This window comes from Vanacampus margaritifer, chromosome 15 (genome assembly GCF_051991255.1).
Source record: "Vanacampus margaritifer isolate UIUO_Vmar chromosome 15, RoL_Vmar_1.0, whole genome shotgun sequence".
NCBI classification, from domain to species: Eukaryota; Metazoa; Chordata; class Actinopteri; order Syngnathiformes; family Syngnathidae; genus Vanacampus; species Vanacampus margaritifer.
Window position 1 is genome coordinate 8,717,846 of NC_135446.1, and position 14,456 is coordinate 8,732,301.

Consider the following 14,456-nt stretch of genomic DNA (forward strand, 5'->3'; position numbering starts at 1 on the left):
TTAATTGTCCACATAGGTAACCTTTATGACCAAGTCTTTAATCACTGTTATTTCACTGCAAAACTCAACCGTGGAGTTAGGATATTGATTTTTGACTCAATGTGACGGAAGGGACACACTAACTATGCCTCATCTTAATCGAGGGAACGTTTCTGAAGATATGTGTTACACTAAAAAAGCTCCCCGGTTCAATTCAAAACATTCCTTGTTATTGCAATTTAGTAGTCGTTTTTTTTAAATACCAGAATTGTTAAACACATAAATATTACCTAATATAATAGGAGTTAACTCATCATTTGCTTTATAATGACAAAGGAAAAAATGTACACTACTCAAGAAGTGTTCGGAAGATAATGACTGACGGACGTTATTTCGCTACGGGAAATTGCAGCATGAAGAAGGAGCAAGTTGCTCATTGTCAGTTTTCCGTTTGGTATCCGATATTCAAGCAACATACAATTAAAAGGTAACAAGCTTTTTTATGTGTGTAAATATAACTTTATTTCTGCCATCTTTTTTTCTTGACTATAGCCAACTATAACATAATCTCCGGTCACCATGTTTAGTGTTGCTACTGTGCCATCTTGCTTCCACTTCTTTAATTCTTGTTAGTTATGTCCCTCATTGTGTATTTATTTTTGCAGTCTCATCCTTCCATTGCCTCAAAATGTAACAGATTACTTACTGGACGATGGGACACTGGTAGTCTCTGGGAGGTATGTGAAGCAACACACACCTAAAGCAAAACGGATTTGTTTATTCTAATAAATTGACTGTTTTTCCCCCCCCACACACACACACACACACGCACACACACAAGTGACCACATAACACAGCAGACTCACATTAACAACGATTCGGATGCTGAGGAAGATATTCAGGTAAGGGAAACTGACATTTAAAATGTATTAATTATGATAATAGAAATTCAAGTCACTGTTGCCAATTCAGCCATTTGGTCACTAATTTTAGGGACTGTTCTGGCAACTCTGATTATAAATCCAAAGTGCCCAGCTCTACTACAATGTCTAGCACCAGTGGATTTGTGATGTTTTGACATAGCAGCCTTGTAACATTTCCTTTCCTCCACACTCCTATAGTGGTCAGATGATGAAACAACCACCACAGTCACAGTAAGCAACTAAAACTTAATTTACACACATTTTTATGATGAAAATTGCACAACTTCATCCCTATTTGTGTGTCCACCAGGCTCCCGAATTCCCAGAATTCACAGCCAAGGTGCTGGAGGCGGTAAATTCTCTGGGTGGTCGTGTTTTTCCCAAACTCAACTGGAGTGCTCCAAGTGTAAGAACAAAACAACATTATATTGAAGACATAAGTGTAAAAAAAAAAGTGGCTGTCAGTTGTAATATTGTGTGTCCATTTTAGGACGCTAACTGGATTGCGCTGAACAGCTCCCTTCAGTGCCAGAGTCTGAGCGAAATATTTCTCCTCTTCAAAAGCTCTGACTTCATCACCCGTGACCTCACGCAGCCGTAAGCACAAGCATTAGCTTTTATAGAAGACCTATAAAGCTGAAAGTTTTTTTTGTCTTTATCATTCTCATTTGTGCACAGATTCCTTCACTGCAATGACCAGGATTCCCCTGATCCTGTTATCAATTATGAGGTATTAAAAAAGTAGTATGGTGGAATGAAATGAAGTGGAGTGTGCTTTTTTTCTTTTCTTTTTAATGTTCTGTGTTTTCTCTTCTCTCCTCTCCTTAGCTGATCCTGAGAAAGTGGAGCGAGCTGATCCCTGGCGGAGAGTTCCGCTGTTTTGTTAAGGAGAATAAACTAATTGGTACGACCAGTTGCATGCTTCCTCTCGCAGCATTATACATTTGTCATAGTTATCATTAGGGGTGTGAATTGCCTAGTACCAGGCGATTCAATTCGTATCACGATTCATAGGTCACGATTCGATTTGAAACCGATTAATCCCGATTTGAATCTATAAATTGATTATCACGATTTTTTTTTTTAACTCAAATTTAGAAAATACTAATCAGTAAACTTGTACATGTACACTGCATTTAACAAACAGGTTGCAGTCTGTTTCATATTTGAACAGCACTGAAATAAAATATTAAGGCTTAATGTTCCATTAATATAACATTCTTCCATGCTTAATGTGTGAATCCTAACCCTAAGTAAGACGTTTTGTTGAATATTTCCAGAACAAATTGATGTTTAAAAATCGATTCGGTCGCATATCAAATTGATTCGAGAATTGCGTGCTGTAATATCGCGATATATTACCGAATCGATTTTTTCTAACACCCCTAGTTATCATGCATACTGTACCTTTTATGTTGTTTTTCTACTAAACACATGAGATTATAGACCAATTCCTCCCCTCTCAATCTGTGATAACACGAAAAGTAATTTATAAAGTGTCTTGTATTTAAAAGAACATTTCAAAGTTCGACATGGCTAAAAGGAGCAAAACCTAAATAAACAATAAGATCTAAAAAAGGACAAGAAAATCTATTATTAAAAAAAACACTAGAATATATGACAGACCAATAGGTGGCGCCATAAGACCTTAAATTAAAGCCATTAATTTTCCACCCTGGACTACATATTTCCTATTGTTAAGTTGTATTTATCTAATTTTGCCTGTGGATGAATAGTCAAAATATATGTTACACGTGTATGTTTTGTAATTTTTGTGATGTAATTTTGTATGTGGGCTATTTGGCCAATCAGTTTGAGTAGAAAAATGTGTTTGCGGGGGCATGTCCCTAACACAGCTGTTTCTTTATTTTATATATATATATATATATATATATATATATATATATATGCACATATTTTATGTATTTTTGCTTGTGGATGAACATATAGTATTTATTTCATATAAAATTTTGCATGTGGATAAACTGCCAAAAACCACAGAGAAAAAAATGTTAGTAGATTTCATATCATGTTTAATGTGTTAGTATAGACATTAATTAGTTACTTCTTTGTTTCTATGCGTTGCCAGCAATCAGCCAAAGAGACTACACTCAGTATTATCCGCACATCTTGAAGCAGGAGGACCCCATCGTTCATGCCATCCACCACTTTTTTAGCCAGCACATCCAGTATAACTTCTTGGATGAGGACTGTGAGTTTCTATTTTTTGCCTCATCAACTTTTGATATCGAGAATTTGTGAACTGTATTGACTTGTGTATCTATTTTACAGTTGTGTTGGATGTCTACAGGGATAGCCAGGTAAACACGAGACATTTGTGATAACATAAGACAAAAAACAGTCTCATGCTGTTGTTTTCCCCCATTTATTGTCTGACCATTTGCAAGGGGAGGGTGTGGCTCATTGATCTGAACCCATTCGGCGAGGTCACTGACTCCCTTCTGTTCAGCTGGGAGGAGCTGACGTCCGGTGGGGAAATCGCCCAGCGGCAGGTTAGACACGGGACACTTGTACCGTGATCCCCATCGCCATACAAACGCGCTGACGTGTGTTGCAGGACGGGCCGGCTTTCCGCTACACCACCAGCGAGGTGACGGTGCAGCCCAGTCCTTGCTTGAGCTACCGAATCCCACGGGACTTTGTGGACCTCTCCGCTGGGGAGGACGCTTACAAGCTCATCGACTTCCTCAAGCTGGTGAGTGGATTTACCGAAAGAGAGCAGCACACTCAACATCATGTTATCACAGATTGCATTTTACAGACAGGTCATTTAATCACCTGTAATCATGGAGAGAGAGAGAGAGAGAGAAAAAATCACATGCATCCTGACTTGTACTTGCACGCTCTGTTCAGACCAATATGGGCACCTTGTTTCTCCATCCAAACTTGTTCAAGTGGAATAAAAAAAATAAAAACTACAGGCGAAATGCTCAAATTCAACCCTTTATTTATAATTTAAACAAAATAAAAGGGGATAGGAGAAAGTATAGTGTTAGTTATGCAAATAGGATCAAATTAAGTTAAATGTACTTTTTTAAAGAAGGAAATGTTTATTTTAAACATTTTATTTTTGGGAGGGAAAAAAATCACTTCAGAACACGCTGGCAGAGTTCTCACACCCCCTCACACCTGCACATCTAGTTTTTAGCCATTGTCATCTTTAGATGAGAATGTATAGGTAAATATTGCATTTTTATAGAGTAAATGTCCAGCTTTATTCTTTTATTTTTGCATACATTTTGGGACAGAGTTGGTGGATTGAAAAATTACGTGTTTTTTTAAGGAAACTTAGATTACTGTTAAAAATAAAAATAAAAATCACAGTTGTTGTACCCCTGTATACAGTATATCCATCATATTCATCACCAAGGAATAAAAAAAAAAATGCATTTGGCGCACCCCCTGTATATAACCAATAAAGGTATCATGCCTATTTAAATGACGATGTGTCTTTAATAATTTAATAATTTAATTTTGTCATAGAAACATTCATATTCAACCTTTTCTTTTCTTTTTCTTTTTTTAAAAACAACGCACACTCAACACCTCAGTGATGTCTTGACTAAATGACCGTCTCTAACCCAACAGCAGAAAAGCCAACAGGAGGACGAAGAGGATGAGGAGGCGCCTCAATGACTTTCATGTACCCTCCATAAAATGACTCGACAACCTCCCCCCATCTTGTGTCCTGAAGCAATCTATGTGGAGATTCACATGTGACAAAAGAGAATTAGTAGGATTACGGTACATAATGTCATGTTTTTGTTTTTCTAATGCACAGACCCAGCATGAGTGCACCAATGTGTTCTAAGTCTTTAACAAAGTTCTTTATTTAACATTAAGCTCTCACACAGTCACCTTTAATGCTTCTTTGCCGCCGTCCTCCCGTTCGTCCCGGCCAATTTAGTCTGAGCACTCCTGACACACTCATTGCCTCTATCCCCCCCACCCCTTTACGTCTGCTGTTTTCCCATCATGCATCTCTGTAGACCACGGCCCTACGGAACCCCATTAAACTTCTTGTCATATATCGACTGAGCTGTCACGTCTGGTGGATGCCGCCAAACTAGCACATTAGGAATTGATTGTGCTTTTACGTAACAACTCCAATTACGCCACAAGCTAAATGAGCTCCAAGCGGCCCTCTTTAATTTGTGTTGTGTAGTGTGTGTGCGCGAATGTGTAGTCCCCCAACCTCGCTTCCACCCCCCCCCCCCCCCCAGCTGGATTGAAATAGCAATTACAGGAGTGTAGAAAAATCTGACGAGGTGGGAGTTATAGTTAAAGATCCAGAGTGTGGAAAATGCTGCAGGTTTATCATCGTTATGGGCTGCAGGCAAACATACGGCCGCAATGTCGCACTTGGTTCGTACTGAATTTGTTTGATTAGTGATATGAGCATTCATAACACAATCATTAGATCAAGTACATAAATGAATTGTCCAAGGGAACAAAAGGCAAAACAAATTGTCTTTTGTGATAACAGGGAGGGACCAGTTTAATGACTTAAAAGCTGAAACAAAAACAGCGTATATATTTAACTCTTTGACTGCCAAAAACGTTAAATAACGTTTAGTAAAATCCTATGGAGGAGTGCCAAAGACGTTAAAAGACGTTTGTTTCAAAACAGGTGAAACTCACCATTTTCTATTGTTGATTACTGAAAAACGTAATAAGGTAGAAACAAACTTTTTTTTCTGATGAAAGATGAGAGTCCAATCTTTCATTTGGTAGTATGTGTGTTTCCATAATCCAAACACATAATTTTCTATGGACCTTGAAAGATCAGTCAAAATGCTTAAAATCGGCTGGCACCCACGGCATCCCTTTTCTGAAAACGTCTGGCAGTCAAAGAGTTAAGTACTAAAGCAATGCAAAGACTTCCCAGGTTGAATTTCGCTTCTCCCCAAGCTTGTTTCTCAGCCGAGATGTATCACTTTAACGCAGAGGTGACAGAATCACCATGAAAACACAGTCCAGTGTGTCTCATCATCAAGGGTGAGTACCTTTACTCTATTTTAATTTTGTTCTCCAGTGGTTAGCATCTATGTTCACTTTTATGACACAAGGTGAAAATGTGACTTTAAAAGCAAGCTTCACAATGCCAACACGGCACAATTTGCTGACTCAAAAGTGGAAACAGGAGGGGGAGGGGGGTGAAGAGCCAGAGGTGTTTTCCTTGGCTTCAACTGAGAAAGGGCTGCAGTGCTTTGCAGCCAGAATACTCATGAGCAGCCAGGACTGCGCCTCACCCCCACTACTATCTTCACTGCCTGTGTCCATGCAAGTATTAAGGCCAGTGTGTGTTGTTGTCGTCGTACAGCCCGAGATGACCTCTACAGCTGTCAGACTGAGGATGAGAGCTCCCCCCACCCTCAGTGTGCGAACAGTAATGTAGTAATCTAGTTGGGACTATGCTGACGCAAATGACAGGAGGAATATTGTTTGCTGTTTTATTGTGCTGCATTGCTAAAACTGGAAAGGCGCTAACAGCTTTTCAATTAATCTCCAGGTGACAGCATTTCTCCCATCAAGTTTGACAGAGGCGCTGAGGCAAATACAGGAAAATGCAGGGACTTCCTTTCAAAATAAAAGTCAGACGAAAAACTGATCACGACTTACTGTCTCATGTCTATTTTAAGTCAAATTTTATTGTCAATGGCACATTTAATTTTAAGAACAAATGGGCAAGGTCATTTGTAGATGATGAATTAAGTTAAAATGTGTAAAATAATATATGCATCAATGACTTTTATTGATATTGTTTCACACAAAGTCCCTGCGCTCTGAGGAATTACAGGTCAAGTTTCAGCATTAAAATTGATTTTAGATTGACCAGTGTGTGATAAATTAAGGAAAATGGTGGTCTGTGAAGCCGCATTTCGTAAAGTACAGTGATTGAAAAGCCATGTGGAATTTCTCTGAACAGTGAAAATGTAAAATACAAATATAATGATTAAAAGGAAATCACATTGATGTTTTGGAAGGGGAAAAAAAACAAGTGTAAAACAATTTTTCTTTTTTATGCTTTCATTGTTGTCTGAAACTGGTTAAGATTGAGCTAAGCATCCGTTTATTCATGTTAGACATGCCATGTACACATTGTGAAAAAATGTGTAGTTGATAATTTGATAGAGGTACTTGTTAACGTACTGTGTGTATGGAAAACGAACAGTAAGTAAAGATTACCACGTTTCAAGTTGATAATTACAAACTCCTCTGTGTTCTTATTTTAAAGGTCACAACAGGAAGTGGATGTACATCCGGATATTTGACAGCCTGCTGGGGACAAGAGGAGGCGGGAGAGGGAGGGAGGGAGGTAGAGAGAGAGAGCAAAGAAGAGGAGGAGGGAGAGAAGAGGAGCAGGGCCAGGGACACGGCAACTTGCTGGAGGACTCACATGGTCCTGCCGCAGCTGAGCTCTCACTACCGGGACAGCGCTCACAAAACTCGGAACCATCACCCTTTGTTGTTTTCATTTGTATTCTTTTTTTGTGCCCACATCCCTCCTTCCCCCACCCCCCGCGGTATTGAGCAACACCATGGCCCGGGAGAACGGAGACACCAGCGGGGGGGAGACGTGGAAGAAGCAGGTCGACGACATCAAGAAGATGTTTGATTTGAAGGAAGTCCTCGGGACGTGAGTACAACCAACTTTGACCGCCCTTGGCATTCCACGAGCATCCATGCTAGTGTCCAAACAAAGTGACTTTGCGGTGACATCATTTTACTTTAGCACTGGACCGTCAAATACTGTCATTTGGGATAATGATCTACAGTTGCGGAGGCTTGACAGGTGTAATTAATTACTGTCACAGTCCAATTAACATCATTGCAGTAATCGCTCATTTACATGACAATAATATTTTCTGTAATTTTATGGAAATCATAGAAGGGGTGCGACCAAAAGCTAACATGATTCTGATATTAATATTTCTGTTTTTGGTTACTAATTTGGATGATGATTAAAATTCATTGTGTGTTACATGGTAATGTATTATACCTAGGAAGTGGAATATTATGTGTTTAGTTTGGTGTTTGTCCTAAAAATGTATAGTTAATATTATTTAGGTTTTATTATAGACGGATATAGATATGTATTTTACAGTACTGTATTGTGCAAATGTCTTAGGCCACCATTACGTTTTTTGCTTTAGTGATACCTTATTGATCATATGGGATGAATTATTAGCACCGGTAAATAAAAACAATTCATAGAGCTATGCATTTGTGTTTGTTTATCCTTCTGTCTTTGTTCGCAGGCTACTTTCTTGTTAATGGCAAATGGGTAACAGAAATGATTCTTGAGGTTCAACAGTTCGAGTGCTATATTATATTGAACACCGACTTTACAACTCATGCTGACAACTGTGGACAAGGCCCGTAAAACAAAGCCAATGGTGGCCTAAGACATTTGCACAATAACACATAGGTCAGCACAATGGTAGAGTGGTTAGTTAGTACGTCTGGCTCACAGTTCAAAGGTTCGATGTTCTTTAAACCTCCCCAAAACTCTCATGTTAGGTAAACAGAAGATCCTCAATTTTTCCAAGCATTATACAAAATGGGTGGACAGAGGGGAAACAACATCTATTAATATCCATAATATTAATTGCATATCATTCATTCTTGGGAATGTAATAGTTGTTGACATATTTTGAACATTTTATTTGTCGGTGAATGCGTTGTATAGTATTCTTAATGACAAAATTCACTCATGCACACTCATGCAACTGTGTTTATTTTATTGAAAAAGAAGCTCTACTGTTAGGCTTTTTAAAAATGTGTGCATTAAATACCTCTTATTTTGTGTGTGCTGTTACCATCATCTTTTGCCACTTTTGGGCACATTTCTCAGTAATCCCTGTGGGAGGGATTCTTGTTGATGACAGCAACGTTTTAACAAACTGAAGAAAGACGCTCTCTCAGCGCCAGCGACAGTTTTTTTGTCGCGCTTACACATTTTTTTCCCACTTGGATTGACACTTGACACGTGTTTTGAGAGGAATGTTTTCTCCTCTTTTTCCTCTGCTTCCGTTTTTCCTGCCGCCAGACTCCTCATAATCCAGTCAGTCAGTCGCAGTCTTTTTTCCTGCGACGAGTTTGGACGGCAGCCTGGAGACGCAGCAGGAGGGGAACATGGACGTACGGGTAGGATGCAGATTGGGATTAACAGTGTCGGGATTTAGAGGGACTACAACCTGAATAGAAGACGAAGACTTGGGCAAATTTTGTAATGAGTTCAAACGGACACCAGGTTACAGTACACTTTAGACATATTGTTGAGCTAATGCAGAATAGAACATGGCCCAGAGTCCAAATCACCTCTGCTGTAGCCACACATTAAGCAAAAAGTGCTGCTAGTTTTGATGAGTGATTTTTGATTAGCAACAGAAATTAGCAGTTTTCCAAAGGTGGTGGTTAATTGGATAGCCAGACATAACAAATAACTATGACAATTCATTGTGACCAGCAGCTTGTGCTGGTGTTGGCGCATTATTTGATGAGCATTTCCTGTCAATTAAACAAGACAGGATGTGATGTCACCCATTTTATCCCATCCTGCTTGACTCCCCACTGGGTCGCACTGCCCTTGGCATAATGACTGCGTGTGTGCATCTCCAGTGAAGTCTGCCATGGGATCATTTGTTTTCTAGTTTCTAACAGCAAGGTTATTAATTATAAATAAGTTAAAAAAAAATACCTGAAATTTAAAATTGAAAAGCCTTTTTGTAAATTAATTAAAATAAAATGTAGTGTTTAAAAAAAGATGAATTAAACTCTCATATTATTCAAATTTTCCACATGCTAAAATAGTTCTCAAATGTGTAAAAGAAATGTCTAAATGAATATTATATTATGAATAACACAAATGTGCACATTTAGGCCACTTAGCGGTCGCAACGTGCAAGCCGCCTCGTCGATACCACTTAGCTGCCGGTTACCATCACAAAGTTACGTCAACTCTGTGGCGATTTGCCTGTCACGGACGGCTAAATAACCACCGCGGATTGTATCTTGGCATAACAATACGCGACCAATATTATCCAACCACCGTTTGCTTTATCATATCTGACCTCAAGTCAGAACAACCTCCACACGACAAATGTAGCTCCCACTTTAATACAGTATAAGGTATGATATGGCACGTCTCTAATTGAAAGGATAGGAAGGAACTCCGATCCATTATGTTTTAACGAGTTGCAAATCCAGCTCTGAACAGGCTTTCACTAACAAAACAGTCCTTCGAGGAATGCTGTCTGTGGGTACACGTCATTCAAAAAGAAAATTAATACACTGTCTCCTCAAAGACTCGGACGAAGGAAGCAACCAGTTCTTCTTGATCGTTGTTTTTGCCCGTTTTTTGCTCATTTTAGAAAGGAGGAGAAAGCTAAAGACGTTGCGGACAGACTTTTTTCATACTTGGTTGGATTGTAGACAGGCCGGGGATGCACATTATTGATAGAAAACCCCAATCAAGTGCATTTTCATACTATGAGACCTTTAAACTAACATAATTAGAGCAAAAATGTCCTTCGTTTTCATCTTTGTCAATTGATTTCATGCATGAGCTTTTGGGATTGATTGCAAATGTTTTTAGTTTAGTATTGCTGTACAGAAAATTCAGTTTTAGCAGTTGTTTGGGAATTGTAGTTTACTTCTTTATCTCACAATAGTTATTGTGACCTTTTTTTTTAAATCATGCACTCAACTCTTTAAAAAAAAAAAAATAATAAAAATAATAAAAACAAAAGTGAAAGGAGGCATTTTGTGGGGGGGGGAAAGACAACTAACAAACCTGCTCTAAGGACAATTTAAAACTAACTGAATTTGAAAAACAAAAATCAACACCAAATCTAAAAACCGTGGTAACCATAATGATTTTTTTTTTAAACTATTCTAGTGAGGATGATCGATACAGAAAATGGATGGATGGATATCTTACGCACTGTGGTACATTTGTGTGCTTGCATGACTTTAATGGGGTGTGGTCTAGCGAGTGACATCAGCAGATTGGAGTCAGTCAAGTTGGCTAATTGCATTTAATACTTTTGCCCCATTCCTTAAACATCTGAAAGTGTGTTTACTGCTGTAGTGCTTCTTCTCCCATTTAACGAGTCGAGAGTGGCGGTACCACTATATTAGCTTCTTCTTTGTAATATGTTTGTTTGCATGAGACTCTTTTTGGGTGTCATCTTACCCTCGTGGGTGTGTATGCCGCTGTCCTTTGCTCCTCAATAATTCAATACTTGGGTTCTTGTTTTTTGTGTCTCACCTGCACCGCTCAGCAGGAGGCGTGAGAGGAGGACAGAGGTCTAAAAAAAAGAATGCGCAGGTTGGCTAGGTTTTCCTACTATTTTCCATGTAACAGGTGCAGCCAAATGTCAGCGGATAACAAGGAAAGAGCAGGAAAATGAAAGAGGAAAGACAAAGTGGAATGTGCGATAGCGCTGATGGTGATGCATTGTGGGAATGTTATCGTGCCACCCAGGGCACGCTGCCCTTAATTGATGCTCTAATTCCCATCTACTGGCTCTGTTCCCACCTCTCTTTCTGGGACTGCAGAGTACCCACCCACACCCACACTGCCTCTAGGTCTAGCTCTTTTCATATGCTTGTTTTGGAAAATAACAATCATGGATTAACACGGCTAAAATCCGACCGTCGACAGCTGCTTGTCTCTAAAAACACCTTGATGCTCACGGCACTGGATTGTTTTTTGACTAAATGTGAACATTTAGGAAATGCATCATGTCATTGTGGCGGCCGTGGCTCAGAGTGTAGAGACGGTCGTTCAGTAACCAGAAGGTCGGCTGTTCGATTCCCGAGTCATGTGCCGTTGTGTCCTTGGGCACTCACACTGGTGTATGGAAGGTGCGAATATTTGGTGGTGGTCGGAGGGGCCGTAGGCGCACACTGGCAGCCACACTTCCGTCAACCTGCCCCAGGGCAGCTGTGGCTACTTAATTAGCTTACCGCCGCCACAGTGTAAATGTGTGAGCGCACAAATAATGCAACCACTGTGAAGCATCTTTGAGTGTCCAAAAAAGCTCTCTATAAATCTAATGCATTATTATTATTATCAATGAGATGTCCCCATGATGATACAAACACGTGTGTGTGTGTGTGTGTGTGTGTGTGTACTTGTACATACCACATTGTGAGGACCAAGATACTTCTTTAACCAACAGATTGAGGACATTTTTATGAAGTGAGGACATTTTGGCTGGCCCTCACAACTCAAGACCTCTTTTTGAGGGTCAAGACTTGGTTTTAGAGTTAAGGGTTTGAATTGGGTTATGGTTGAGGTTAGGGTAAGGAATAGGGGTAGGCAATCTTTTTGATGGTTAGGGGAAGGGGCTAGGAAATGCATTATGTCTATGGATGTCCTCACAATTACATAAGTAAGTGTGTGTGTGCGCGCAGTAATACTCACGTTCACACGCGTATGTGTGTGTGTGACATGCGTCTGCGCGCGCTTTAGTGGTCAAAGTGACAATTATGACAAAATGTGTTTTGTTTTTTATCATAATTTGATTTGCTTATTGCACACTATTGCTTTTATTGTCCATAGAGGGCATAACAAATAAATAAATACATAAAAACTATAGCTAGGTTTGATGCACCTGAACATTTTGAGTGGTTGAAGGTAAATGGCTAAAATACCGTGAGAGGGGTGGGGTTGTGCGGTTTTCCCCCCGGATGATGTTAAAAAAGCATCAGAGCATCAGTGTGACTTTGCCCTCTTGGAACATGCCACTTCATACACATTACACCTACCAGCTGTCGAGACCTCACTCAGAACTAAATGTGTTGAAGGCAAGATTACTGTTTTGCATGCACGCAGGTCGGCGTTCTGAGGGTCTCGCTTCGCAGATTGACACGTGCGTCCCAGCGCTTTAATAACCATAAACTAAAGTCCATTATCGGATGGCGCCACTATTTTAAGCCTCTGAGCAATCACATCCAGCTCGTAATGGCCTTCCAGCTAAAAGCTTGCAGACAACTCTGGGCCGAGGTTGGTTAAGAACACTTTGTGTTTTTTCAACAAACAAAAAAAACGTTTTTCAACAAACTGAACGCGTTTTTCACTCATATAGTCATCAGTACCTTTTAAAATGGGGCAAAAAGTGACGCGACAGAAACGGGACTTTGGTCTTTGGGGTTTTCCCATCGCAGGTTCATTACTTGAGCCCCGCTGCTTTGTTTCACAGCAAAGTGATAATAGAATATCCGAGAATGTGAAGAACAAGGTCTACTTTCTTATCCTCACACTAGTACAAAAGATTATATGCGGTTATAATGAACATAACTTTTTATCTGGGCAAAGGCATACATTCTTCTAAGAATCACATCTGATTCTCAACTGGCACAACTTGTTCTCTTCTCCTGCTGTGTCACTTCAGGAGACAATACAACAACAAAAAAAAACGTCCAGGCTGAAGGTTTCGTCCATCCATCTTCCCTCAGGCACAGATAAAGGACATGAAATTTGATTGAGATTGCATCGCTGTGTTGGCTGTAGGAGCAACTGTTTAGATTTGGTTTCAATGATGTTGCACAATCTCACGGCGTCTTGATGATATCGGCTGTTCTTGAGGGAAATCAGAGCTGCGGTTTTCATGGTGCAGTATTTCACTTTCTTGTGGAACCGAGATAACGACTTATCGGTTAGCTTTTCTTAAGTGAAAAGATGTGTGGAATTTAAGTAAACCATATAGCCCAATTCCAGTTTCTCAAACTTATCATACTTAGTATAAGCAGAATAACGTAATAATTTATTCCAATTCCAAGCGTATTTTACTGCCAAAGCTATGCAGTTTTCTATCGGCTGGTGTAATTCCAGCCTTTCTACAGTAGAATTTTATTCCCTGCTCCAAAGGACTGTAATTGTGTGCCTGCTATCAGTAAGTCAGCATGCAGGTACTTGTCTGTTTTTGTCTCTTGTGAGATAAAGATGCATCATCCTTTGTTGTTTAGTTGGCAGAAAACACTGGCCGTGTAGATGCGGTGTGAATGTGAATGTGTTTTTTTCCCCCTCAAGCATTGCACGCTACGTGTCCTAGAACAGTCAAATTAACACAAAGCGGCTACTGTATGTTTGTTTCACAAAATTACATTGAAGTCAGATTTTTTGTTTGTTTCCAAGTTGACTGAGGAGCAAATTTCAATCTTTCAAAGTGACCTGACATGATGAAGATCAGAGCAAAGTTTTCATTCAATTACTTTTCAATTTATAAAAAGTTTTTTTTTTTTTTTTTTAATTTAGAAATCCACCTGCGGGAAAGAGCTGAGCAGGAGAAACACAAATGCACTAACAATTCCATTCCTGCTATTTCCTCACCTCTACTTGCTAATTTTTTTTAGATCACACCACTGAGATAAGTACGATGATGTACTAGGGCCATGTATCAATATTTGTTGTTTTTATATTTGCGACATTCTAAAGTGTCAAATTTGCGAGGGAAAAAAACTCACATTACATTATAAAGTGGCAAATTTGTGAGTTTTTTTTGTCCAAATATTTAGTCC

At 39.5% G+C, this 14,456-nt stretch overlaps 2 protein-coding genes across 3 annotated transcripts in view; both read left to right on the forward strand.

Moving 5' to 3' along the window:
* The first annotated feature begins 194 nt into the window (after positions 1-194).
* cdc123 (cell division cycle 123 homolog (S. cerevisiae)) lies at positions 195-4,957 on the forward strand. Of its 2 annotated transcripts, none has more exons than XM_077543751.1 (13): positions 195-466; positions 645-716; positions 821-881; positions 1,101-1,133; positions 1,213-1,308; positions 1,393-1,499; positions 1,581-1,632; positions 1,731-1,806; positions 2,992-3,114; positions 3,195-3,223; positions 3,311-3,415; positions 3,481-3,618; positions 4,515-4,957. In XM_077543751.1, the coding sequence occupies exons 1-13, from the start codon at positions 354-356 to the stop codon at positions 4,557-4,559; spliced, it is 1,050 nt and encodes a 349-aa protein (XP_077399877.1). In that variant the 5' UTR covers positions 195-353; the 3' UTR covers positions 4,560-4,957. The 2 variants fall into 2 exon arrangements, with proteins under 2 accessions (XP_077399877.1, XP_077399876.1); XM_077543750.1 differs by having other exon boundaries at positions 198-466; positions 4,512-4,957.
* A 148-nt stretch (positions 4,958-5,105) lies between these two features.
* camk1da (calcium/calmodulin-dependent protein kinase 1Da) overlaps positions 5,106-14,456 on the forward strand; it is a 30,515-nt gene continuing 21,164 nt past the window's right edge. Inside the window, exon 1 of the mRNA XM_077543749.1 lies at positions 5,106-7,563. Coding sequence (XP_077399875.1) covers positions 7,466-7,563 — 98 coding nt within the window. The 5' untranslated portion in view covers positions 5,106-7,465. The remainder of the gene's footprint in view (positions 7,564-14,456) is intronic.

Bases quoted from the DNA above. Each gene is read 5' to 3' on its own strand.
- cdc123 (XM_077543750.1), top strand. From the start codon at position 354: ATGACTGACGGACGTTATTTCGCTACGGGAAATTGCAGCATGAAGAAG. The intron at 717-820 runs GTATGTGAAGCA...CACACACACAAG, and splicing joins ACACTGGTAGTCTCTGGGAG to TGACCACATAACACAGCAGA. The intron at 1,807-2,991 runs GTACGACCAGTT...ATGCGTTGCCAG, and splicing joins TAAGGAGAATAAACTAATTG to CAATCAGCCAAAGAGACTAC.